Source organism: Brachyhypopomus gauderio, chromosome 12 (assembly GCF_052324685.1).
Source record: "Brachyhypopomus gauderio isolate BG-103 chromosome 12, BGAUD_0.2, whole genome shotgun sequence".
NCBI classification, from domain to species: Eukaryota; Metazoa; Chordata; class Actinopteri; order Gymnotiformes; family Hypopomidae; genus Brachyhypopomus; species Brachyhypopomus gauderio.
This window is the reverse complement of record NC_135222.1, coordinates 22,008,228-22,030,532: the sequence shown is the minus strand read 5'-3', so window position 1 is coordinate 22,030,532 and position 22,305 is coordinate 22,008,228. Positions and strand designations below refer to the sequence as shown.

The following is a 22,305-nucleotide window of genomic DNA, read 5'->3' as shown; positions in this document are numbered from 1 at the left end:
TGTTGGTTACTGTTTGGCATGTGACTGTGTTCATGTTTGTGTTTGTGTGGTAGTATTGTTAATTCTCCTGTATTATTTCTCACTATGTTCCATGTTTTGTATTTTCATTTTATGTTTGTTTCTTTTGGATTTTGCCCCATGTGTATGTAAATACCCTTCAGTTAATTAAATCATCTACATGCTTGGGCATCCTGCCTATACCACATCAACATAGCAACATTTCATGATGTAAATTAAAACTGCTATACACAGGGAAGTAGACACAGGAAAATCATAGAAAAATACATTATGAATTCCAAAAGTACAATCTATACTCATCTCAGATCAATCTTGTAAATTCAAGAATTTGGCTGTATAGTAATCCAGTACTTTCAAATCTCAAAAAATTGAAATGATTCCATTCATCTTCAAGGTTTTCTCATTCAGAAATGGCATTGAGCATCCTTCAAAACAGTGCTGCTCTTCATTATTACTCGGATGTTAATTTTATTATCCTCTTCACTGTAATCACAATCGTTCCATTAACCTTGGCATTAAGGTATCTGGAAAGCTGCAAAGAAAAGAAAGCAAAAACTAATTAAATGTACATATTGAGAATCATATGCATAGCTGGGAGCACAAAATATGCTTTCAGTAATTATTTCATTAATGGCCCCCACGTATTAGGAATGATTTCATGCATTCAGATAGTAGAGCAAATGTGCTCGTTCTTCAAGCTTTTTTCATTCAGGAAGGACGTTGAGGGGCCTTGAGCCTCCTTCAAAACAGTGTTGTCACTATATTTTAGGATGTTATCCTCTTCACTGTGATCATAATGCTTCTACCAATCTTCACCTGAATGTAAACTGCAAAGAACGTACATGTGTGGCCCTTTATAGATAATAAATAAACTGTCTACAGAGTAACACTGTATACAAACTGTCGTCTGATTCATTCACGACAATCAGTCATGTTTATTCACAGGCAGAACTGGGCAAGGGACACACAGCTGCAATCAGACCTGCAACCAATCCACCTAACTGTAACCACAACCCAAAACCTAACCTCAACACAAAATGAATCCAAACTTGTCAAGATCCAGCTACAGAATGCTGTCGACAATCTAAATTCTTGAGTATTTTAAGATGGTATGCATTATACCTGTTACATGTTCAGTGACTTTGTGTTATCATCTACCAATATGAACTTAGATATTGCAAATACATTGAAAAACAATTGACAGATTATAAACAGATTTTTTTATGAAGTCTCTTGATTAACCTAATGAATGTAGTCAGATGTTTGTTGAATCTAGCTTTGAGAGGAATCCCTTAAATCTTTAGTTTATTTATTGCAGATCAAAAACCAGTACTACATTGGAATCTTGAGCCAAGTCTGCCTTTCACACTTTTCCTAATATAATATAAACTTTCACGTAAATTTGTGACTGAAGGGAGGATTCTAAAATATGATAGTGATTACCTTCTGTATATACGCTATTACTTCATCATGATTTAGTTTAGTGAAAGATCTCATCCTAACTCTTGCTCCAGTAAATGTCAAATCTGGGGAAACAAAGGAACATCATGATTAGTAAGATAATATACTCTATAGGCAAAACGCTTTAACTTTATTTGAAAATAAAAACTATTCTTGGATGATTTTAAGGTTAGTATAAAACAAGCAGCACACGTTGACAGAGGAGCTGATGACATTGGGGCAGTAGATGTTAGAAATGTATGAACTGTTGTAGATAGTTGAGCTGAAGCTGCCAATACTGAAGTTGATGTTGAAAGCTGAACTATAAGTAACCTAGGATTTATGACTGGCAGAGATGTGATATTCACTCTTGTAATATTTGTGTTTGTTGGAGAGCTGTGGGGGGATGTGACAAATTACTGATTGCGTAATGGGTTCAGGGGTGTTTGGAGAGCTGGTTGGTGGAGAACTTGTGACAGTGGTTAGTATGGATGGAGTTCTTGATGGCATGTTTGCTGTACTGGTGATTACTGGAGGATTTCTGGCAGTGGTTATCATGGTGAAAGTTGTTGATGGGGAGCTTACAATGACATTTGTTGTTTGAGGATTTGTGACAGAGGGAATTGTGATTGCAGTTTTTGATGGGATGCTGGGTTTAGAGGCGTTTGTAGTGCCGATTGTTATTGGAGGACTTAGTGGAGGACTGATTAGTGTGGTAACAATTGATGATGGAGTATTGGGTTCACTGGTGCTTGAAATGTTGATTGTTGTTGGAGGGCTTGTGGCAGTGGCAAACATGGTGGTAACTATTACTGCAGAGGTGCTTGTAATGGAGGTGTTGAGGGTTGTTGCTGGTGGAGCGCTTGTGGTGGAAAGGCCGGGGTTTTTGTGACAAGATATTTGTGGTTGAGGTCCTGAGGATTCTTGGTCCTACTGGGGTACTTGTGGTAAAAATCTTGAGGGTTGTTGTTTCTCCAGTGTGTGCAGTGGAGAACGCAAGGGCTCTTGCTGCTGCTGAGGTTCTTGTGGGGGTGCTGAGGATTGTTGTTGGTGTGATTTTGGTGGTGGAGGTGCCAAGAGCCGGTTGTTGTTGGGGTGCTTGTTGTCAAGGTGCTGAGGGCTGTTGCTGAGGTACCTTAAGTGATGGTCAAAGTCAGATTTATTTATATAGTGCTTTTTACAACACGTCACATGTCACAAGCAGCTATACAATGTATGGGTCCATATCCCTAATGAGCAAGCCAGAGGCAACAGTGGCAAGGAAAACTCTATGATGGCAGGGATTAGGAAGAAACCTTGGGAGGACAAAGACTCAAAAGGGAACCCATCCTCCATTGGGTGGCCCACTAGCAGAAGTCCATGTTTATAGGTCAAATTTAGTTCTATAGTTCTAGTTCTAATTGATGTTGCTATGGGTTGTTGCTGAGGTGTTATTGGAGGGTTTGCAGTGGAAGTGATGAGAATTACTGCAATGGTGCCTGCAGGGGTGCTTTTAGTGAATTTGCTAAGGGTTTGTTTTCCTGGGGTGCTATTGGTAGAAGTACTGATATGAAGGTAAATCTGTTGCAAAACTTGAGAGCAGCGTGAAGGACATGATTTCAGAACTTGTAAAACTAAATCTGTATTTGTGCTTTTGATGTGAAAACTTATAAACTAAAAGGTGCACTTGTATTTTTGTACACAAATTCAGCACATCTTCAAATCTGCCTCGACTTTTGCAACACATATCTCTGTACTTGTTGCAAAACTGATTTGTGCGCTTGTACGGGAAGTGTGTGGGACAGTGGGGGTGGGCCATAAATCGAGACTCATCAGAAGAGCTTTAAAAAATTCTTGATGCAAAGACTCCCTGATTAATCTCTGTCAATGATGCCACACCAAACGGCGGTACATTTATCTTATGCACACAGTTTTGCTAATAGTGCAAACAATATGATTGAGAAAGTCACTTGATGAAATATTGAGATATAATGTCGTTATGACTTTATCTTAGATAAAGTGCTAGATAAGAGTGCTAGCTTGTTAGCTATGCTAATATTGCCAAGACAAATTATAATAGAGTTGGTCCGTCTAAGAAAATGTGAAGGGAAACTAACCAGGTGGTTAACAAAGATAACAAACTAGCTAGATAACTAGCTCAGTGATCACAAGCTATAACCTTAGTGATCAGCCTTCCTGCTGTGTTCAGATTTGCAGTCACGTTGATGAGTATGAGCTAGATCAGAACTGGTAGGAAGGTGGATCATCAAGAATGACCACAGCTGTAAGCCAACAGTAATAGAGAGCACTCTAGTTCTAGATATAAGGCTAGATATAAGTATTTATATTAGCTTTGTAGGCATAACAGTCCATAAGCCCATTGCGCTGCAAAGGAGAATTGCGCTACAAATATGCAAAGCAAATTAATCAAAATATCAATGCATAAGCAACATTTCGGGAAAGGCGCTGTGAATTCAGAAATGCTGCAAATCCAACACAATGGAAGTGTTTCTGGACTAATTATTTTACGCAGGGACTCTGTAGGTTTTTAGCCATAAACAACAGTTTCTAATTGCATTGAACAAAATTTAAGTAGTAGAGCTCTTTAAATGGAGCTAGCTAGCTACATTTTCAAAGCTTTATTAGTTATTCGTTTTTATTAGGGTTTTTAAGCCTTAGTTTTTGTCTAAATACCTAGCTAGATATCTACATGAGCATGTAAAGAGCATGTAGTTCTTTACCCATGATGTAAACAGCGATTACCTAGGTATAAGTAAGTGATTTTATCACGGAAGCGCTAAATGATGCAGTATGTCTCAAAACGATTCACCAAAATAGATTAAATATAACCTGGTAAGAGACAAAGGGAAAAACAGTAGTTTATTGAACAATGTAGAATAACAAAACTGTTTATGGCTAAAAACCTACAGATTCCCTGCATAAAATAATTTGTCCAGAAACAATTCTGTTGTGTTGTGGGCCACGTCTGTTTTGTTGTGGCTGGATTTGCAGCGTTTATGAATTTGCAGTGTGTTTCTGAAATGTAGTGTATGCATTGTCATTTTGATAAATTTGCTTTGTGTATTTGCAGCACGTTTTTCCTTTGCAGCACGATGGGCTTTCAGGGCCACCGTACGTTTGCAATGTTTGCAGTATTAGCAAAACGGTGTGCATAAAATAAATGTACTGTCGTTTGGTGTGGCATCATTGACAGAAATTAATCAGGGAACATTTCTCTGTGTCAATAATTTATTTAAAGGCTCCTGATGAGTCACGATTTATGACCCACCCCCACTGCCCCACCCACTTCCCATACAAGTGCACAAATCAGTTTTGCAACAAGTAAACCAATGTATGTCCTGCAAAAGTTGAAGTGAGCAGATTTGAAGTTGTGTTAATTTCGAGTACAAAAATTACAAATATAAGTACAGATTTTGTTTTACAAGTCCTCTAATCATGCCCTTCACGCTCTCAAGTTTTGCAACACATTTACCTTCATATGGGGGAGGTGCTGAGGGTTCTTGTCGCAGGAGTACCTGTGGTGAAATTGTTGAGCATTGTTGGGATGCCAGGGATGGACATGCTGCGGGTTGTTCTTGGGGTGATTGAAGTGGAGGTGCTGAGGGTTGATTTATTTGGGGTGTTTTTGGTCAAGGTGCTAAGCGTTGTTGTTGCTGTGATGCCTGTTGTGGAGGTCTTGATGGTTGTTACTTGAGTGCTTGTAGTAGAGGTGCTGAGGGTTGATGATTCTGGGGTGCTTACAGTTGACATGCTGTGGGTTGATGTTTCTGGGGTCCTTGCAATGGGAATGCCAAGAGTGCTAATGGTTGTTGGGTAGGTTGCAGTGGAGATGCTGAGGGTTGATGTTTCAGGCGAGGTTGCATGGTGTGTTTGTGTGGTGCTGGGGGTTGGTCTTTCTGTCCTGCTTGCAGTAGAGCTGGTAATAGTTGGGGAGAATGTAGTGGAGGTGCTGGAGGTTGGTCTTTCTGTGGTGCTTGCAGTGGAACTGCTAGTAGTTGTTGAGGAGGTTGCAGTGGAGCTACTGGTAGTTGTTGAGGAGAATGTAGTATAGGTGCTTGCAGTGAAGTTGTAAAGAGTGGTTGGGGAAATTGGAGTGGAGGTGCGGCGGGTTGGTGTTTCTGTGGTGCTTGCAACAGAGGTGCTAGGAATTGTTGAGGAGGTTACCGTGGAGGCGTTGGGGGTTGGTCTTTCTGTGTTTCTTGCAGTGGAGATGCTAGTAGTTGTTCGGGAGAATGTAGTGGAGGTACTGGGTGTTGGTCTTTCTGTGGTGCTTGCAGTGGAGCTGCTAGTAGTTGTTGGGGAGGTTGTAGTGGAGGTGCTGGGGTTTAGGGTGACTGTGGTGCTGTGGGTTGGTATTTCTTTGGTGCTTGCAGTGGAGCTGCTAGTAGTTGTTGAGGAGGTTGTAGTGGAGGTGCTGGGGGTTGGTGTTCGTGTGGTGCTGGGGGTTGGTCTTTCTGTGGTGCTTGCAGTGGAGATGCTAGTAGTTGTTGGGGAGGTTGTAGTGGAGGTGCTGGGGGTTGGTCTTTCTGTTGTGCTTGCAGTGGAACTGCTAGTAGATGTTTGTGAGGTTGTAGTGGAGGTGCTGGGGATTGGTCCTTCTGTTGTGCTTGCAGTGGAGCTGCTAGTAGTTGTTGAGGAGGTTGTAGTGGAGGTGCTGGGGGTTGGTCTTTCTGTGGTGCTGGGGGTTGGTCTTTCTGTGGTGCTAAGGGTTGGTATTTCTGTGGTGCTGGGGGTTGGTATTTCTGTGGTGCTTGCAGTGGAGCTGCTAGTAGTTGTTGGGGAGGTTGTAGTGGAGGTGCTGGGGGTTGGTATTTCTGTGGTGCTGAGGGTTGGTATTTCTGTGGTGCTGGGGGTTGGTCTTTCTGTGGTGCTGAGGGTTAGTATTTCTGTGGTGCTGGGGGTTGGTCTTTCTGTCGTGCTTGCAGTGGAGCTGCTAGTAGTTGTTGGGGAGGTTGTAGTGGAGGTGCTGTGGGTTGGTCTTTCTGTGGACCTGGGGGTTGGTCTTTCTGTGGTGCTGAGGGTTGGTCTTTCTGTGGTGCTGGGGGTTGGTCTTTCTGTGGTGCTGAGGGTTGTTGGTCTTTCTGTGGTGCTTGCAATGGAGCTAATAGATTTTAAGGAGGTTGCAGTGGAGGTGTTAGGGGTTGTTCTTTCTGTGGTGCTTGCATTGGATCTACTAGTAGTTGTTGGGGAGGTAGTAGTGGAGGAGCTGGGGGTTTGTATTTCTGTGGTGCTTGCAGTGGAGCTGCTAGTAGATGTTGGGGAGGTTGTAGTAGAGGTGCTGTGGGTTGGTCTTTCTGTGGAGCTGGGGGTTGGTCTTTCTGTGGGGCTTGCAGTTGAGCTGCTAGAAGTTGTTGGGGAGGTTGTAGTGGAGGTGCTGAGGGTTGGTATTTCTGTGGTGCTGGGAGTTGGTCTTTCTGTGGGGCTTGCAGTGGAGCTGCTAGTAGTTGTTGTTGAGGTTATAGTGGAGGTGCTGTGGGTTGGTCTTTCAGTGGTGCTAGGGGTTGGTCTTTCTGTGGTGCTGAGGGTTGGTATTTCTGTGGTGCTGGGGGTTGGTTTTTCTGTGGTGCTTGCAGTGGAGCTGCTAGTAGTTGTTGTGGAGGTTGTAGTGGAGGTGCTGGGGGTTGGTATTTCTGTGGTGCTAGGGGTTGGTCTTTCTGTGGTGCTGAGGGTTGGTATTTCTGTGGTGCTCTGGGTTGGACTTTCTGTGGTGCTGGGAGTTGGACTTTCTGTGGGGCTTGCAGTGGAGCTGCTCGTAGTTGTTGGGGAGGTTATAGTGGAGGTGCTGTGGGTTGGTCTTTCTGTGGTGCTGGTGGTTGGTCTATCTGTGGTGCTAAGGGTTGGTATTTCTGTGCTGCTGGGGGTTGGTCTTTCTGTGGTGCTGGGGGTTGGTCTTTCTGTGGTGCTGGTGGTTGGTCTATCTGTGGTGCTAAGGGTTGGTATTTCTGTGGTGCTGGGGGTTGGTCTTTCTGTGGTGCTTGCAGTGGAGCTGCTAGTAGTTGTTGTGGAGGTTGTAGTGGAGGTGCTGGGGGTTGGTATTTCTGTGGTGCTAGGGGTTGGTCTTTCTGTGGTGCTGAGGGTTGGTATTTCTGTGGTGCTCTGGGTTGGACTTTCTGTGGTGCTGGGAGTTGGACTTTCTGTGGGGCTTGCAGTGGAGCTGCTCGTAGTTGTTGGGGAGGTTATAGTGGAGGTGCTGTGGGTTGGTCTTTCTGTGGTGCTGGTGGTTGGTCTATCTGTGGTGCTAAGGGTTGGTATTTCTGTGCTGCTGGGGGTTGGTCTTTCTGTGGTGCTGGGGGTTGGTCTTTCTGTGGTGCTGGTGGTTGGTCTATCTGTGGTGCTAAGGGTTGGTATTTCTGTGGTGCTGGGGGTTGGTCTATCTGTGGTGCTAAGGGTTGGTATTTCTGTGCTGCTGGGGGTTGGTCTTTCTGTGGTGCTGGGGGTTGGTCTTTCTGTGGTGCTGGTGGTTGGTCTATCTGTGGTGCTAAGGGTTGGTATTTCTGTGGTGCTGGGGGTTGGTCTTTCTGTGGTGCTTGCAGTGGAGCTGCTAGTAGTTGTTGGGGAGGTTGTAGTGGAGGTGCTGGGGGTTGGTATTACTGTAGTGCTAGGGGTTGGTCTTTCTGTGGTGCTGAGGGTTGGTATTTCTGTGGTGCTGGGGGTTGGTCTTTCTGTGGTGCTGGGGGTTGGTCTTTCTGTGGTGCTGGTGGTTGGTCTTTCTGTGGTGCTGAGGGTTGGTATTTCTGTGGTGCTGGGGGTTGGTCTTTCTGTGGTGCTTGCAGTGGAGCTGCTAGTAGTTGTTGGGGAGGTTGTAGTGGAGGTGCTGGGGGTTGGTGTTTCTGTGGTGCTGAGGGTTGGTATTTCTGTGGTGCTAAGGGTTGGTATTTCTGTGGGGCTGGGGGTTGGTCTTTCTGTGATGCTTGCAGTGGAGCTGCTAGTAGTTGTTGGGGAGGTTGTAGTGGAGGTGCTGGGGGTTGGTCTTTCTGTGGTGCTGAGGGTTGTTGGTCTTTCTGTGGTGCTTGCAGTGGAGCTGCTAATAGATTTTAAGGAGGTTGCAGTGGAGGTGTTAGGGGTTGTTCTTTCTGTGGTGCTTGCATTGGATCTACTAGTAGTTGTTGGGGAGGTTGTAGTGGAGGAGCTGGGGGTTTGTCTTTCTGTGGTGCTTGCAGTGGAGCTGCTAGTAGATGTTGGGGAGGTTGTAGTAGAGGTGCTGTGGGTTGGTCTTTCTGTGGAGCTGGGGGTTGGTCTTTCTGTGGGGCTTGCAGTTGAGCTGCTAGAAGTTGTTGGGGAGGTTGTAGTGGAGGTGCTGAGGGTTGGTATTTCTGTGGTGCTGGGAGTTGGTCTTTCTGTGGGGCTTGCAGTGGAGCTGCTAGTAGTTGTTGGGGAGGTTATAGTGGAGGTACTGTGGGTTGGTCTTTCTGTGGTGCTAGGGGTTGGTCTTTCTGTGGTGCTAGGGGTTGGTCTTTCTGTGGTGCTGAGGGTTGGTATTTCTGTGGTGCTGGGGGTTGGTTTTTCTGTGGTGCTGGGAGTTGGTCTTTCTGTGGGGCTTGCAGTGGAGCTGCTAGTCGTTGTTGGGGAGGTTATAGTGGAGGTGCTGTGGGTTGGTCTTTCTGTGGTGCTGGTGGTTGGTCTATCTGTGGTGCTAAGGGTTGGTATTTCTGTGGTGCTGGGGGTTGGTCTTTCTGTGGTGCTGGGGGTTGGTCTTTCTGTGGTGCTTGCAATGTAGCTGCTAGTAGTTGTTGGGGAGGTTGTAGTTGAGGTGCTGTGGGTTGGTCTTTCTGTGGTGCTGGGAGTTGGTCTTTCTGTGGGGCTTGCAGTGGAGCTGCTAGTAGTTGTTAGGGAGGTTATAGTGGAGGTGCTGTGGGTTGGTCTTTCTGTGGTGCTGGTGGTTGGTCTTTCTGTGGTGCTAAGGGTTGGTATTTCTGTGGTGCTGGGGGTTGGTCTTTCTGTGGTGCTTGCAGTGGAGCTGCTAGTAGTTGTTGGGGAGGTTGTAGTGGAGGTGCTGGGTGTTGGTATTTCTGTGGTGCTGGGGGTTGGTCTTTCTGTGGTGCTGGGGGTTGGTCTTTCTGTGGTGCTAAGGGTTGGTATTTCTGTGGTGCTGGGGGTTGGTATTTCTGTGGTGCTTGCAGTGGAGCTGCTAGTAGTTGTTGGGGAGGTTGTAGTGGAGGTGCTGGGGGTTGGTATTTCTGTGGTGCTGAGGGTTGGTATTTCTGTGGTGCTGGCGGTTGGTCTTTCTGTGGTGCTGAGGGTTAGTATTTCTGTGGTGCTGGGGGTTGGTCTTTCTGTCGTGCTTGCAGTGGAGCTGCTAGTAGTTGTTCGGGAGGTTGTAGTGGAGGTGCTGTGGGTTGGTCTTTCTGTGGTGCTGGGAGTTGGTCTTTCTGTGGGGCTTGCAGTGGAGCTGCTAGTAGTTGTTGGGGAGGTTATAGTGGGGGTGCTGTGGGTTGGTCTTTCTGTGGTGCTGGTGGTTGGTCTTTCTGTGGTGCTAAGGGTTGGTATTTCTGTGGTGCTGGGGGTTGGTCTTTCTGTGGTGCTTGCAGTGGAGCTGTTAGTAGTTGTTGGGGAGGTTGTAGTGGAGGTGCTGGGGGTTGGTATTTCTGTGGTGCTAGGGGTTGGTCTTTCTGTGGTGCTGAGGGTTGGTATTTCTGTGGTGCTGGGGGTTGGTATTTCTGTGGTGCTGAGGGTTGGTATTTCTGTGGTGCTGGGGGTTGGTCTTTCTGTGGTGCTGAGGGTTAGTATTTCTGTGGTGCTGGGGGTTGGTCTTTCTGTCGTGCTTGCAGTGGAGCTGCTAGTAGTTGTTGGGGAGGTTGTAGTGGAGGTGCTGTGGGTTGGTCTTTCTGTGGTGCTGGGAGTTGGTCTTTCTGTGGGGCTTGCAGTGGAGCTGCTAGTAGTTGTTGGGGAGGTTATAGTGGAGGTGCTGTGGGTTGGTCTTTCTGTGGTGCTGGTGGTTGGTCTTTCTGTGGTGCTGAGGGTTGGTATTTCTGTGGTGCTGGTGGTTGGTCTTTCTGTGGTGCTTGCAGTGGAGCTGCTAGTAGTTGTTGTGGAGGTTGTAGTGGAGGTGCTGGGGGTTGGTATTTCTGTGGTGCTAGGGGTTGGTCTTTCTGTGGTGCTGAGGGTTGGTCTTTCTGTGGTGCTGGGGGTTGGTCTTTCTGTGGTGCTAAGGGTTGGTATTTCTGTGGGGCTGGGGGTTGGTCTTTCTGTGGTGCTTGCAGTGGAGCTGCTAGTAGTTGTTGGGGAGGTTGTAGTGGAGGTGCTGGGGGTTGGTCTTTCTGTGGTGCTTGCAGTGGAGCTGCTAGATGTTGGGGAGGTTGTAGTAGAGGTGCTGTGGGTTGGTCTTTCTGTGGAGCTGGGGGTTGGTCTTTCTGTGGGGCTTGCAGTTGAGCTGCTAGAAGTTGTTGGGGAGGTTGTAGTGGAGGTGCTGAGGGTTGGTATTTCTGTGGTGCTGGAGGTTGGTCTTTCTGTGGTGCTGAGGGTTGGTATTTCTGTGGTGCTGGGGGTTGGTCTTTCTGTGGTGCTTGCAGTGGAGCTGCTAGTAGTTGTTGGGGAGGTTGTAGTGGAGGTGCTGTGGCTTGGTCTTTCTGTGGTGCTGGTGGTTGGTCTTTCTGTGGTGCTGGGGGTTGGTCTTTCTGTGGTGCTGAGGGTTAGTATTTCTGTGGTGCTGGGGGTTGGTCTTTCTGTCGTGCTTGCAGTGGAGCTGCTAGTAGTTGTTGGGGAGGTTGTAGTGGAGGTGCTGTGGGTTGGTCTTTCTGTGGTGCTGGTGGTTGGTCTATCTGTGGTGCTAAGGGTTGGTATTTCTGTGCTGCTGGGGGTTGGTCTTTCTGTGGTGCTGGGGGTTGGTCTTTCTGTGGTGCTGGTGGTTGGTCTATCTGTGGTGCTAAGGGTTGGTATTTCTGTGGTGCTGGGGGTTGGTCTATCTGTGGTGCTAAGGGTTGGTATTTCTGTGCTGCTGGGGGTTGGTCTTTCTGTGGTGCTGGGGGTTGGTCTTTCTGTGGTGCTGGTGGTTGGTCTATCTGTGGTGCTAAGGGTTGGTCTTTCTGTGGTGCTGGTGGTTGGTCTTTCTGTGGTGCTGAGGGTTGGTATTTCTGTGGTGCTGGGGGTTGGTCTTTCTGTGGTGCTTGCAGTGGAGCTGCTAGTAGTTGTTGGGGAGGTTGTAGTGGAGGTGCTGGGGGTTGGTGTTTCTGTGGTGCTGAGGGTTGGTATTTCTGTGGTGCTAAGGGTTGGTATTTCTGTGGGGCTGGGGGTTGGTCTTTCTGTGATGCTTGCAGTGGAGCTGCTAGTAGTTGTTGGGGAGGTTGTAGTGGAGGTGCTGGGGGTTGGTCTTTCTGTGGTGCTGAGGGTTGTTGGTCTTTCTGTGGTGCTTGCAGTGGAGCTGCTAATAGATTTTAAGGAGGTTGCAGTGGAGGTGTTAGGGGTTGTTCTTTCTGTGGTGCTTGCATTGGATCTACTAGTAGTTGTTGGGGAGGTTGTAGTGGAGGAGCTGGGGGTTTGTCTTTCTGTGGTGCTTGCAGTGGAGCTGCTAGTAGATGTTGGGGAGGTTGTAGTAGAGGTGCTGTGGGTTGGTCTTTCTGTGGAGCTGGGGGTTGGTCTTTCTGTGGGGCTTGCAGTTGAGCTGCTAGAAGTTGTTGGGGAGGTTGTAGTGGAGGTGCTGAGGGTTGGTATTTCTGTGGTGCTGGGAGTTGGTCTTTCTGTGGGGCTTGCAGTGGAGCTGCTAGTAGTTGTTGGGGAGGTTATAGTGGAGGTACTGTGGGTTGGTCTTTCTGTGGTGCTAGGGGTTGGTCTTTCTGTGGTGCTAGGGGTTGGTCTTTCTGTGGTGCTGAGGGTTGGTATTTCTGTGGTGCTGGGGGTTGGTTTTTCTGTGGTGCTGGGAGTTGGTCTTTCTGTGGGGCTTGCAGTGGAGCTGCTAGTCGTTGTTGGGGAGGTTATAGTGGAGGTGCTGTGGGTTGGTCTTTCTGTGGTGCTGGTGGTTGGTCTATCTGTGGTGCTAAGGGTTGGTATTTCTGTGGTGCTGGGGGTTGGTCTTTCTGTGGTGCTGGGGGTTGGTCTTTCTGTGGTGCTTGCAATGTAGCTGCTAGTAGTTGTTGGGGAGGTTGTAGTTGAGGTGCTGTGGGTTGGTCTTTCTGTGGTGCTGGGAGTTGGTCTTTCTGTGGGGCTTGCAGTGGAGCTGCTAGTAGTTGTTAGGGAGGTTATAGTGGAGGTGCTGTGGGTTGGTCTTTCTGTGGTGCTGGTGGTTGGTCTTTCTGTGGTGCTAAGGGTTGGTATTTCTGTGGTGCTGGGGGTTGGTCTTTCTGTGGTGCTTGCAGTGGAGCTGCTAGTAGTTGTTGGGGAGGTTGTAGTGGAGGTGCTGGGTGTTGGTATTTCTGTGGTGCTGGGGGTTGGTCTTTCTGTGGTGCTGGGGGTTGGTCTTTCTGTGGTGCTAAGGGTTGGTATTTCTGTGGTGCTGGGGGTTGGTATTTCTGTGGTGCTTGCAGTGGAGCTGCTAGTAGTTGTTGGGGAGGTTGTAGTGGAGGTGCTGGGGGTTGGTATTTCTGTGGTGCTGAGGGTTGGTATTTCTGTGGTGCTGGCGGTTGGTCTTTCTGTGGTGCTGAGGGTTAGTATTTCTGTGGTGCTGGGGGTTGGTCTTTCTGTCGTGCTTGCAGTGGAGCTGCTAGTAGTTGTTCGGGAGGTTGTAGTGGAGGTGCTGTGGGTTGGTCTTTCTGTGGTGCTGGGAGTTGGTCTTTCTGTGGGGCTTGCAGTGGAGCTGCTAGTAGTTGTTGGGGAGGTTATAGTGGGGGTGCTGTGGGTTGGTCTTTCTGTGGTGCTGGTGGTTGGTCTTTCTGTGGTGCTAAGGGTTGGTATTTCTGTGGTGCTGGGGGTTGGTCTTTCTGTGGTGCTTGCAGTGGAGCTGTTAGTAGTTGTTGGGGAGGTTGTAGTGGAGGTGCTGGGGGTTGGTATTTCTGTGGTGCTAGGGGTTGGTCTTTCTGTGGTGCTGAGGGTTGGTATTTCTGTGGTGCTGGGGGTTGGTCTTTCTGTGGTGCTGGGGGTTGGTCTTTCTGTGGTGCTGGTGGTTGGTCTTTCTGTGGTGCTGAGGGTTGGTCTTTCTGTGGTGCTGGGGGTTGGTCTTTCTGTGGTGCTTGCAGTGGAGCTGCTAGTAGTTGTTGGGGAGGTTGTAGTGGAGGTGCTGGGGGTTGGTATTTCTGTGGTGCTGAGGGTTGGTATTTCTGTGGTGCTGGGGGTTGGTCTTTCTGTGGTGCTGGGGGTTGGTCTTTCTGTGGTGCTGAGGGTTAGTATTTCTGTGGTGCTGGGGGTTGGTCTTTCTGTCGTGCTTGCAGTGGAGCTGCTAGTAGTTGTTGGGGAGGTTGTAGTGGAGGTGCTGTGGGTTGGTCTTTCTGTGGTGCTGGGAGTTGGTCTTTCTGTGGGGCTTGCAGTGGAGCTGCTAGTAGTTGTTGGGGAGGTTATAGTGGAGGTGCTGTGGGTTGGTCTTTCTGTGGTGCTGGTGGTTGGTCTTTCTGTGGTGCTGAGGGTTGGTATTTCTGTGGTGCTGGTGGTTGGTCTTTCTGTGGTGCTTGCAGTGGAGCTGCTAGTAGTTGTTGTGGAGGTTGTAGTGGAGGTGCTGGGGGTTGGTATTTCTGTGGTGCTAGGGGTTGGTCTTTCTGTGGTGCTGAGGGTTGGTCTTTCTGTGGTGCTGGGGGTTGGTCTTTCTGTGGTGCTAAGGGTTGGTATTTCTGTGGGGCTGGGGGTTGGTCTTTCTGTGGTGCTTGCAGTGGAGCTGCTAGTAGTTGTTGGGGAGGTTGTAGTGGAGGTGCTGGGGGTTGGTCTTTCTGTGGTGCTTGCAGTGGAGCTGCTAGATGTTGGGGAGGTTGTAGTAGAGGTGCTGTGGGTTGGTCTTTCTGTGGAGCTGGGGGTTGGTCTTTCTGTGGGGCTTGCAGTTGAGCTGCTAGAAGTTGTTGGGGAGGTTGTAGTGGAGGTGCTGAGGGTTGGTATTTCTGTGGTGCTGGAGGTTGGTCTTTCTGTGGTGCTGAGGGTTGGTATTTCTGTGGTGCTGGGGGTTGGTCTTTCTGTGGTGCTTGCAGTGGAGCTGCTAGTAGTTGTTGGGGAGGTTGTAGTGGAGGTGCTGTGGCTTGGTCTTTCTGTGGTGCTGGTGGTTGGTCTTTCTGTGGTGCTGGGGGTTGGTCTTTCTGTGGTGCTGAGGGTTAGTATTTCTGTGGTGCTGGGGGTTGGTCTTTCTGTCGTGCTTGCAGTGGAGCTGCTAGTAGTTGTTGGGGAGGTTGTAGTGGAGGTGCTGTGGGTTGGTCTTTCTGTGGTGCTGGGAGTTGGTCTTTCTGTGGGGCTTGCAGTGGAGCTGCTAGTAGTTGTTGGGGAGGTTATAGTGGAGGTGCTGTGGGTTGGTCTTTCTGTGGTGCTGGTGGTTGGTCTTTCTGTGGTGCTGAGGGTTGGTATTTCTGTGGTGCTGGGGGTTGGTCTTTCTGTGGTGCTTGCAGTGGAGCTGCTAGTAGTTGTTGGGGAGGTTGTAGTGGAGGTGCTGGGTGTTGGTATTTCTGTGGTGCTGGGGGTTGGTCTTTCTGTGGTGCTGGGGGTTGGTCTTTCTGTGGTGCTAAGGGTTGGTATTTCTGTGGTGCTGGGGGTTGGTATTTCTGTGGTGCTTGCAGTGGAGCTGCTAGTAGTTGTTGGGGAGGTTGTAGTGGAGGTGCTGGGGGTTGGTATTTCTGTGGTGCTGAGGGTTGGTATTTCTGTGGTGCTGGGGGTTGGTCTTTCTGTGGTGCTGAGGGTTAGTATTTCTGTGGTGCTGGGGGTTGGTCTTTCTGTCGTGCTTGCAGTGGAGCTGCTAGTAGTTGTTCGGGAGGTTGTAGTGGAGGTGCTGTGGGTTGGTCTTTCTGTGGTGCTGGGAGTTGGTCTTTCTGTGGGGCTTGCAGTGGAGCTGCTAGTAGTTGTTGGGGAGGTTATAGTGGGGGTGCTGTGGGTTGGTCTTTCTGTGGTGCTGGTGGTTGGTCTTTCTGTGGTGCTAAGGGTTGGTATTTCTGTGGTGCTGGGGGTTGGTCTTTCTGTGGTGCTTGCAGTGGAGCTGCTAGTAGTTGTTGGGGAGGTTGTAGTGGAGGTGCTGGGGGTTGGTATTTCTGTGGTGCTAGGGGTTGGTCTTTCTGTGGTGCTGAGGGTTGGTATTTCTGTGGTGCTGGGGGTTGGTCTTTCTGTGGTGCTGGGGGTTGGTCTTTCTGTGGTGCTGGGGGTTGGTCTTTCTGTGGTGCTTGCAGTGGAGCTGCTAGTAGTTGTTGGGGAGGTTGTAGTGGAGGTGCTGGGGGTTGGTATTTCTGTGGTGCTGAGGGTTGGTATTTCTGTGGTGCTGGGGGTTGGTCTTTCTGTGGTGCTGGGGGTTGGTCTTTCTGTGGTGCTGAGGGTTAGTATTTCTGTGGTGCTGGGGGTTGGTCTTTCTGTCGTGCTTGCAGTGGAGCTGCTAGTAGTTGTTGGGGAGGTTGTAGTGGAGGTGCTGTGGGTTGGTCTTTCTGTGGTGCTGGGAGTTGGTCTTTCTGTGGGGCTTGCAGTGGAGCTGCTAGTAGTTGTTGGGGAGGTTATAGTGGAGGTGCTGTGGGTTGGTCTTTCTGTGGTGCTGGTGGTTGGTCTTTCTGTGGTGCTGAGGGTTGGTATTTCTGTGGTGCTGGTGGTTGGTCTTTCTGTGGTGCTTGCAGTGGAGCTGCTAGTAGTTGTTGTGGAGGTTGTAGTGGAGGTGCTGGGGGTTGGTATTTCTGTGGTGCTAGGGGTTGGTCTTTCTGTGGTGCTGAGGGTTGGTCTTTCTGTGGTGCTGGGGGTTGGTCTTTCTGTGGTGCTAAGGGTTGGTATTTCTGTGGGGCTGGGGGTTGGTCTTTCTGTGGTGCTTGCAGTGGAGCTGCTAGTAGTTGTTGGGGAGGTTGTAGTGGAGGTGCTGGGGGTTGGTCTTTCTGTGGTGCTTGCAGTGGAGCTGCTAGATGTTGGGGAGGTTGTAGTAGAGGTGCTGTGGGTTGGTCTTTCTGTGGAGCTGGGGGTTGGTCTTTCTGTGGGGCTTGCAGTTGAGCTGCTAGAAGTTGTTGGGGAGGTTGTAGTGGAGGTGCTGAGGGTTGGTATTTCTGTGGTGCTGGAGGTTGGTCTTTCTGTGGTGCTGAGGGTTGGTATTTCTGTGGTGCTGGGGGTTGGTCTTTCTGTGGTGCTTGCAGTGGAGCTGCTAGTAGTTGTTGGGGAGGTTGTAGTGGAGGTGCTGTGGCTTGGTCTTTCTGTGGTGCTGGTGGTTGGTCTTTCTGTGGTGCTGGGGGTTGGTCTTTCTGTGGTGCTGGGGGTTGGTCTTTCTGTGGTGCTGAGGGTTAGTATTTCTGTGGTGCTGGGGGTTGGTCTTTCTGTCGTGCTTGCAGTGGAGCTGCTAGTAGTTGTTGGGGAGGTTGTAGTGGAGGTGCTGTGGGTTGGTCTTTCTGTGGTGCTGGGAGTTGGTCTTTCTGTGGGGCTTGCAGTGGAGCTGCTAGTAGTTGTTGGGGAGGTTATAGTGGAGGTGCTGTGGGTTGGTCTTTCTGTGGTGCTGGTGGTTGGTCTTTCTGTGGTGCTGAGGGTTGGTATTTCTGTGGTGCTGGTGGTTGGTCTTTCTGTGGTGCTTGCAGTGGAGCTGCTAGTAGTTGTTGTGGAGCTTGTAGTGGAGGTGCTGGGGGTTGGTATTTCTGTGGTGCTAGGGGTTGGTCTTTCTGTGGTGCTGAGGGTTGGTCTTTCTGTGGTGCTGGGGGTTGGTCTTTCTGTGGTGCTAAGGGTTGGTATTTCTGTGGGGCTGGGGGTTGGTCTTTCTGTGGTGCTTGCAGTGGAGCTGCTAGTAGTTGTTGGGGAGGTTGTAGTGGAGGTGCTGGGGGTTGGTCTTTCTGTGGTGCTTGCAGTGGAGCTGCTAGATGTTGGGGAGGTTGTAGTAGAGGTGCTGTGGGTTGGTCTTTCTGTGGAGCTGGGGGTTGGTCTTTCTGTGGGGCTTGCAGTTGAGCTGCTAGAAGTTGTTGGGGAGGTTGTAGTGGAGGTGCTGAGGGTTGGTATTTCTGTGGTGCTGGAGGTTGGTCTTTCTGTGGTGCTGAGGGTTGGTATTTCTGTGGTGCTGGGGGTTGGTCTTTCTGTGGTGCTTGCAGTGGAGCTGCTAGTAGTTGTTGGGGAGGTTGTAGTGGAGGTGCTGTGGCTTGGTCTTTCTGTGGTGCTGGTGGTTGGTCTTTCTGTGGTGCTAAGGGTTGGTATTTCTGTGGTGCTGGGGGTTGGTCTTTCTGTGGTGCTTGCAGTGGAGCTGCTAGTAGTTGTTCGGGAGGTTGTAGTGGAGGTGCTGGAGGTTGGTCTTTCTGTGGTGCTGGGAGTTGGTCTTTCTGTGGGGCTTGCAGTGGAGCTGCTAGTAGTTGTTGGGGAGGTTATAGTGGAGGTGCTGTGGGTTGGTCTTTCTGTGGTGCTGGTGGTTGGTCTTTCTGTGGTGCTGAGGGTTGGTATTTCTGTGGTGCTGGTGGTTGGTCTTTCTGTGGTGCTTGCAGTGGAGCTGCTAGTAGTTGTTGTGGAGGTTGTAGTGGAGGTGCTGGGGGTTGGTATTTCTGTGGTGCTGAGGGTTGGTCTTTCTGTGGTGCTGAGGGTTGGTCTTTCTGTGGTGCTGGGGGTTGGTCTTTCTGTGGTGCTAAGGGTTGGTATTTCTGTGGGGCTGGGGGTTGGTCTTTCTGTGGTGCTTGCAGTGGAGCTGCTAGTAGTTGTTGGGGAGGTTGTAGTGGAGGTGCTGGGGGTTGGTCTTTCTGTGGTGCTTGCAGTGGAGCTGCTAGATGTTGGGGAGGTTGTAGTAGAGGTGCTGTGGGTTGGTCTTTCTGTGGAGCTGGGGGTTGGTCTTTCTGTGGGGCTTGCAGTTGAGCTGCTAGAAGTTGTTGGGGAGGTTGTAGTGGAGGTGCTGAGGGTTGGTATTTCTGTGGTGCTGGAGGTTGGTCTTTCTGTGGTGCTGAGGGTTGGTATTTCTGTGGTGCTGGGGGTTGGTCTTTCTGTGGTGCTTGCAGTGGAGCTGCTAGTAGTTGTTGGGGAGGTTGTAGTGGAGGTGCTGTGGCTTGGTCTTTCTGTGGTGCTGGTGGTTGGTCTTTCTGTGGTGCTAAGGGTTGGTATTTCTGTGGTGCTGGGGGTTGGTCTTTCTGTGGTGCTTGCAGTGGAGCTGCTAGTAGTTGTTCGGGAGGTTGTAGTGGAGGTGCTGGGGGTTGGTATTACTGTGGTGCTAGGGGTTGGTCTTTCTGTGGTGCTGAGGGTTGGTATTTCTGTGGTGCTGAGGGTTGGTATTTCTGTGGTGCTGGGGGTTGGTCTTTCTGTGATGCTTGCAGTGGAGCTGCTAGTAGTTGTTGGGGAGGTTGTAGTGGAGGTGCTGGGGGTTGGTCTTTCTGTGGACCTGGGGGTTGGTCTTTCTGTGGTGCTGAGGGTTGTTGGTCTTTCTGTGGTGCTTGCAGTGGAGCTGCTAATAGATTTTAAGGAGGTTGCAGTGGAGGTGTTAGGGGTTGGTATTTCTGTGGTGCTTGCAGTGGAGCTGCTAGTAGTTGTTGGGGAGGTTGTAGAGGAGGTGCTGGGGGTTGGTATTTCTGTGGTGCTGAGGGTTGGTATTTCTGTGGTGCTGGGGGTTGGTCTTTCTGTGGTGCTGAGGGTTAGTATTTCTGTGGTGCTGGGGGTTGGTCTTTCTGTCGTGCTTGCAGTGGAGCTGCTAGTAGTTGTTGGGGAGGTTGTAGTGGAGGTGCTGTGGGTTGGTCTTTCTGTGGTGCTGGGAGTTGGTCTTTCTGTGGGGCTTGCAGTGGAGCTGCTAGTAGTTGTTGGGGAGGTTATAGTGGAGGTGCTGTGGGTTGGTCTTTCTGTGGTGCTTGTGGTTGGTCTTTCTGTGGTGCTGAGGGTTGGTATTTCTGTGGTGCTGGTGGTTGGACTTTCTGTGGTCCTTGCAGTGGAGCTGCTAGTAGTTGTTGTGGAGGTTGTAGTGGAGGTGCTGGGGGTTGGTATTTCTGTGGTGCTAGGGGTTGGTCTTTCTGTGGTGCTGAGGGTTGGTCTTTCTGTGGTGCTGGGGGTTGGTCTTTCTGTGGTGCTAAGGGTTGGTATTTCTGTGGGGCTGGGGGTTGGTCTTTCTGTGGTGCTTGCAGTGGAGCTGCTAGTAGTTGTTGGGGAGGTTGTAGTGGAGGTGCTGGGGGTTGGTCTTTCTGTGGTGCTTGCAGTGGAGCTGCTAGATGTTGGGGAGGTTGTAGTAGAGGTGCTGTGGGTTGGTCTTTCTGTGGAGCTGGGGGTTGGTCTTTCTGTGGTGCTAAGGGTTGGTATTTCTGTGGTGCTGGGGGTTGGTCTTTCTGTGGTGCTTGCAGTGGAGCTGCTAGTAGTTGTTCGGGAGGTTGTAGTGGAGGTGCTGGAGGTTGGTCTTTCTGTGGTGCTGGGAGTTGGTCTTTCTGTGGGGCTTGCAGTGGAGCTGCTAGTAGTTGTTGGGGAGGTTATAGTGGAGGTGCTGTGGGTTGGTCTTTCTGTGGTGCTGGTGGTTGGTCTTTCTGTGGTGCTGAGTGTTGGTATTTCTGTGGTGCTGGTGGTTGGTCTTTCTGTGGTGCTTGCAGTGGAGCTGCTAGTAGTTGTTGTGGAGGTTGTAGTGGAGGTGCTGGGGGTTGGTATTTCTGTGGTGCTGAGGGTTGGTCTTTCTGTGGTGCTGAGGGTTGGTCTTTCTGTGGTGCTGGGGGTTGGTCTTTCTGTGGTGCTAAGGGTTGGTATTTCTGTGGGGCTGGGGGTTGGTCTTTCTGTGGTGCTTGCAGTGGAGCTGCTAGTAGTTGTTGGGGAGGTTGTAGTGGAGGTGCTGGGGGTTGGTCTTTCTGTGGTGCTTGCAGTGGAGCTGCTAGATGTTGGGGAGGTTGTAGTAGAGGTGCTGTGGGTTGGTCTTTCTGTGGAGCTGGGGGTTGGTCTTTCTGTGGGGCTTGCAGTTGAGCTGCTAGAAGTTGTTGGGGAGGTTGTAGTGGAGGTGCTGAGGGTTGGTATTTCTGTGGTGCTGGAGGTTGGTCTTTCTGTGGTGCTGAGGGTTGGTATTTCTGTGGTGCTGGGGGTTGGTCTTTCTGTGGTGCTTGCAGTGGAGCTGCTAGTAGTTGTTGGGGAGGTTGTAGTGGAGGTGCTGTGGCTTGGTCTTTCTGTGGTGCTGGTGGTTGGTCTTTCTGTGGTGCTAAGGGTTGGTATTTCTGTGGTGCTGGGGGTTGGTCTTTCTGTGGTGCTTGCAGTGGAGCTGCTAGTAGTTGTTCGGGAGGTTGTAGTGGAGGTGCTGGGGGTTGGTATTACTGTGGTGCTAGGGGTTGGTCTTTCTGTGGTGCTGAGGGTTGGTATTTCTGTGGTGCTGAGGGTTGGTATTTCTGTGGTGCTGGGGGTTGGTCTTTCTGTGATGCTTGCAGTGGAGCTGCTAGTAGTTGTTGGGGAGGTTGTAGTGGAGGTGCTGGGGGTTGGTCTTTCTGTGGACCTGGGGGTTGGTCTTTCTGTGGTGCTGAGGGTTGTTGGTCTTTCTGTGGTGCTTGCAGTGGAGCTGCTAATAGATTTTAAGGAGGTTGCAGTGGAGGTGTTAGCGGTTGGTATTTCTGTGGTGCTTGTAGTGGAGCTGCTAGTAGTTGTTGGGGAGGTTGTAGAGGAGGTGCTGGGGGTTGGTATTTCTGTGGTGCTGAGGGTTGGTATTTCTGTGGTGCTGGGGGTTGGTCTTTCTGTGGTGCTGAGGGTTAGTATTTCTGTGGTGCTGGGGGTTGGTCTTTCTGTCGTGCTTGCAGTGGAGCTGCTAGTAGTTGTTGGGGAGGTTGTAGTGGAGGTGCTGTGGGTTGGTCTTTCTGTGGTGCTGGGAGTTGGTCTTTCTGTGGGGCTTGCAGTGGAGCTGCTAGTAGTTGTTGGGGAGGTTATAGTGGAGGTGCTGTGGGTTGGTCTTTCTGTGGTGCTGGTGGTTGGTCTTTCTGTGGTGCTGAGGGTTGGTATTTCTGTGGTGCTGGTGGTTGGACTTTCTGTGGTCCTTGCAGTGGAGCTGCTAGTAGTTGTTGTGGAGGTTGTAGTGGAGGTGCTGGGGGTTGGTATTTCTGTGGTGCTAGGGGTTGGTCTTTCTGTGGTGCTGAGGGTTGGTCTTTCTGTGGTGCTGGGGGTTGGTCTTTCTGTGGTGCTAAGGGTTGGTATTTCTGTGGGGCTGGGGGTTGGTCTTTCTGTGGTGCTTGCAATGGAGCTGCTAGTAGTTGTTGGGGAGGTTGTAGTGGAGGTGCTGGGGGTTGGTCTTTCTGTGGTGCTTGCAGTGGAGCTGCTAGTAGTTGTTGGGGAGGTTGTAGTAGAGGTGCTGTGGGTTGGTCTTTCTGTGGAGCTGGGGGTTGGTCTTTCTGTGGGGCTTGCAGTTGAGCTGCTAGAAGTTGTTGGGGAGGTTGTAGTGGAGGTGCTGAGGGTTGGTATTTCTGTGGTGCTGGAGGTTGGTCTTTCTGTGGTGCTGAGGGTTGGTATTTCTGTGGTGCTGGGGGTTGGTCTTTCTGTGGTGCTTGCAGTGGAGCTGCTGGTAGTTGTTGGGGAGGTTGTAGTGGAGGTGCTGTGGGTTGGTCTTTCTGTGGTGCTGGTGGTTGGTCTTTCTGTGGTGCTAAGGGTTGGTATTTCTGTGGTGCTGGGGGTTGGTCTTTCTGTGGTGCTTGCAGTGGAGCTGCTAGTAGTTGTTGTGGAGGTTGTAGTGGAGGTGCTGGGGGTTTGTCTTTCTGTGGTGCTTGCAGTGGAGCTGCTAGTAGATGTTGGGGAGGTTGTAGTAGAGGTGCTGTGGGTTGGTCTTTCTGTGGATCTGGGGGTTGGTCTTTCTGTGGGGCTTGCAGTTGAGATGCTAGTAGTTGTTGGGGAGGTTATAGTGGAGGTGCTGTGGGTTGGTCTTTCTGTGGTGCTAGGGGTTGGTCTTTCTGTGGTGCT

General features: G+C 50.1%; 1 protein-coding gene across 1 annotated transcript in view; it reads right to left on the bottom strand.

The window, feature by feature from the left end:
* Window positions 1-484: 484 nt before the first annotated feature.
* The window catches only part of LOC143527918 (uncharacterized), a 42,883-nt gene continuing 21,062 nt past the window's right edge, over window positions 485-22,305 (bottom strand). Inside the window, exons 5-8 of the mRNA XM_077023299.1 lie at window positions 15,666-19,727; window positions 5,623-13,403; window positions 1,462-1,544; window positions 485-550 (exon numbers count right to left, since the gene is read on the bottom strand). Of these exons, the coding sequence (XP_076879414.1) occupies window positions 1,539-1,544; window positions 5,623-13,403; window positions 15,666-19,727 (11,849 nt within the window). The 3' untranslated portion in view covers window positions 485-550; window positions 1,462-1,538. The remainder of the gene's footprint in view (window positions 551-1,461; window positions 1,545-5,622; window positions 13,404-15,665; window positions 19,728-22,305) is intronic.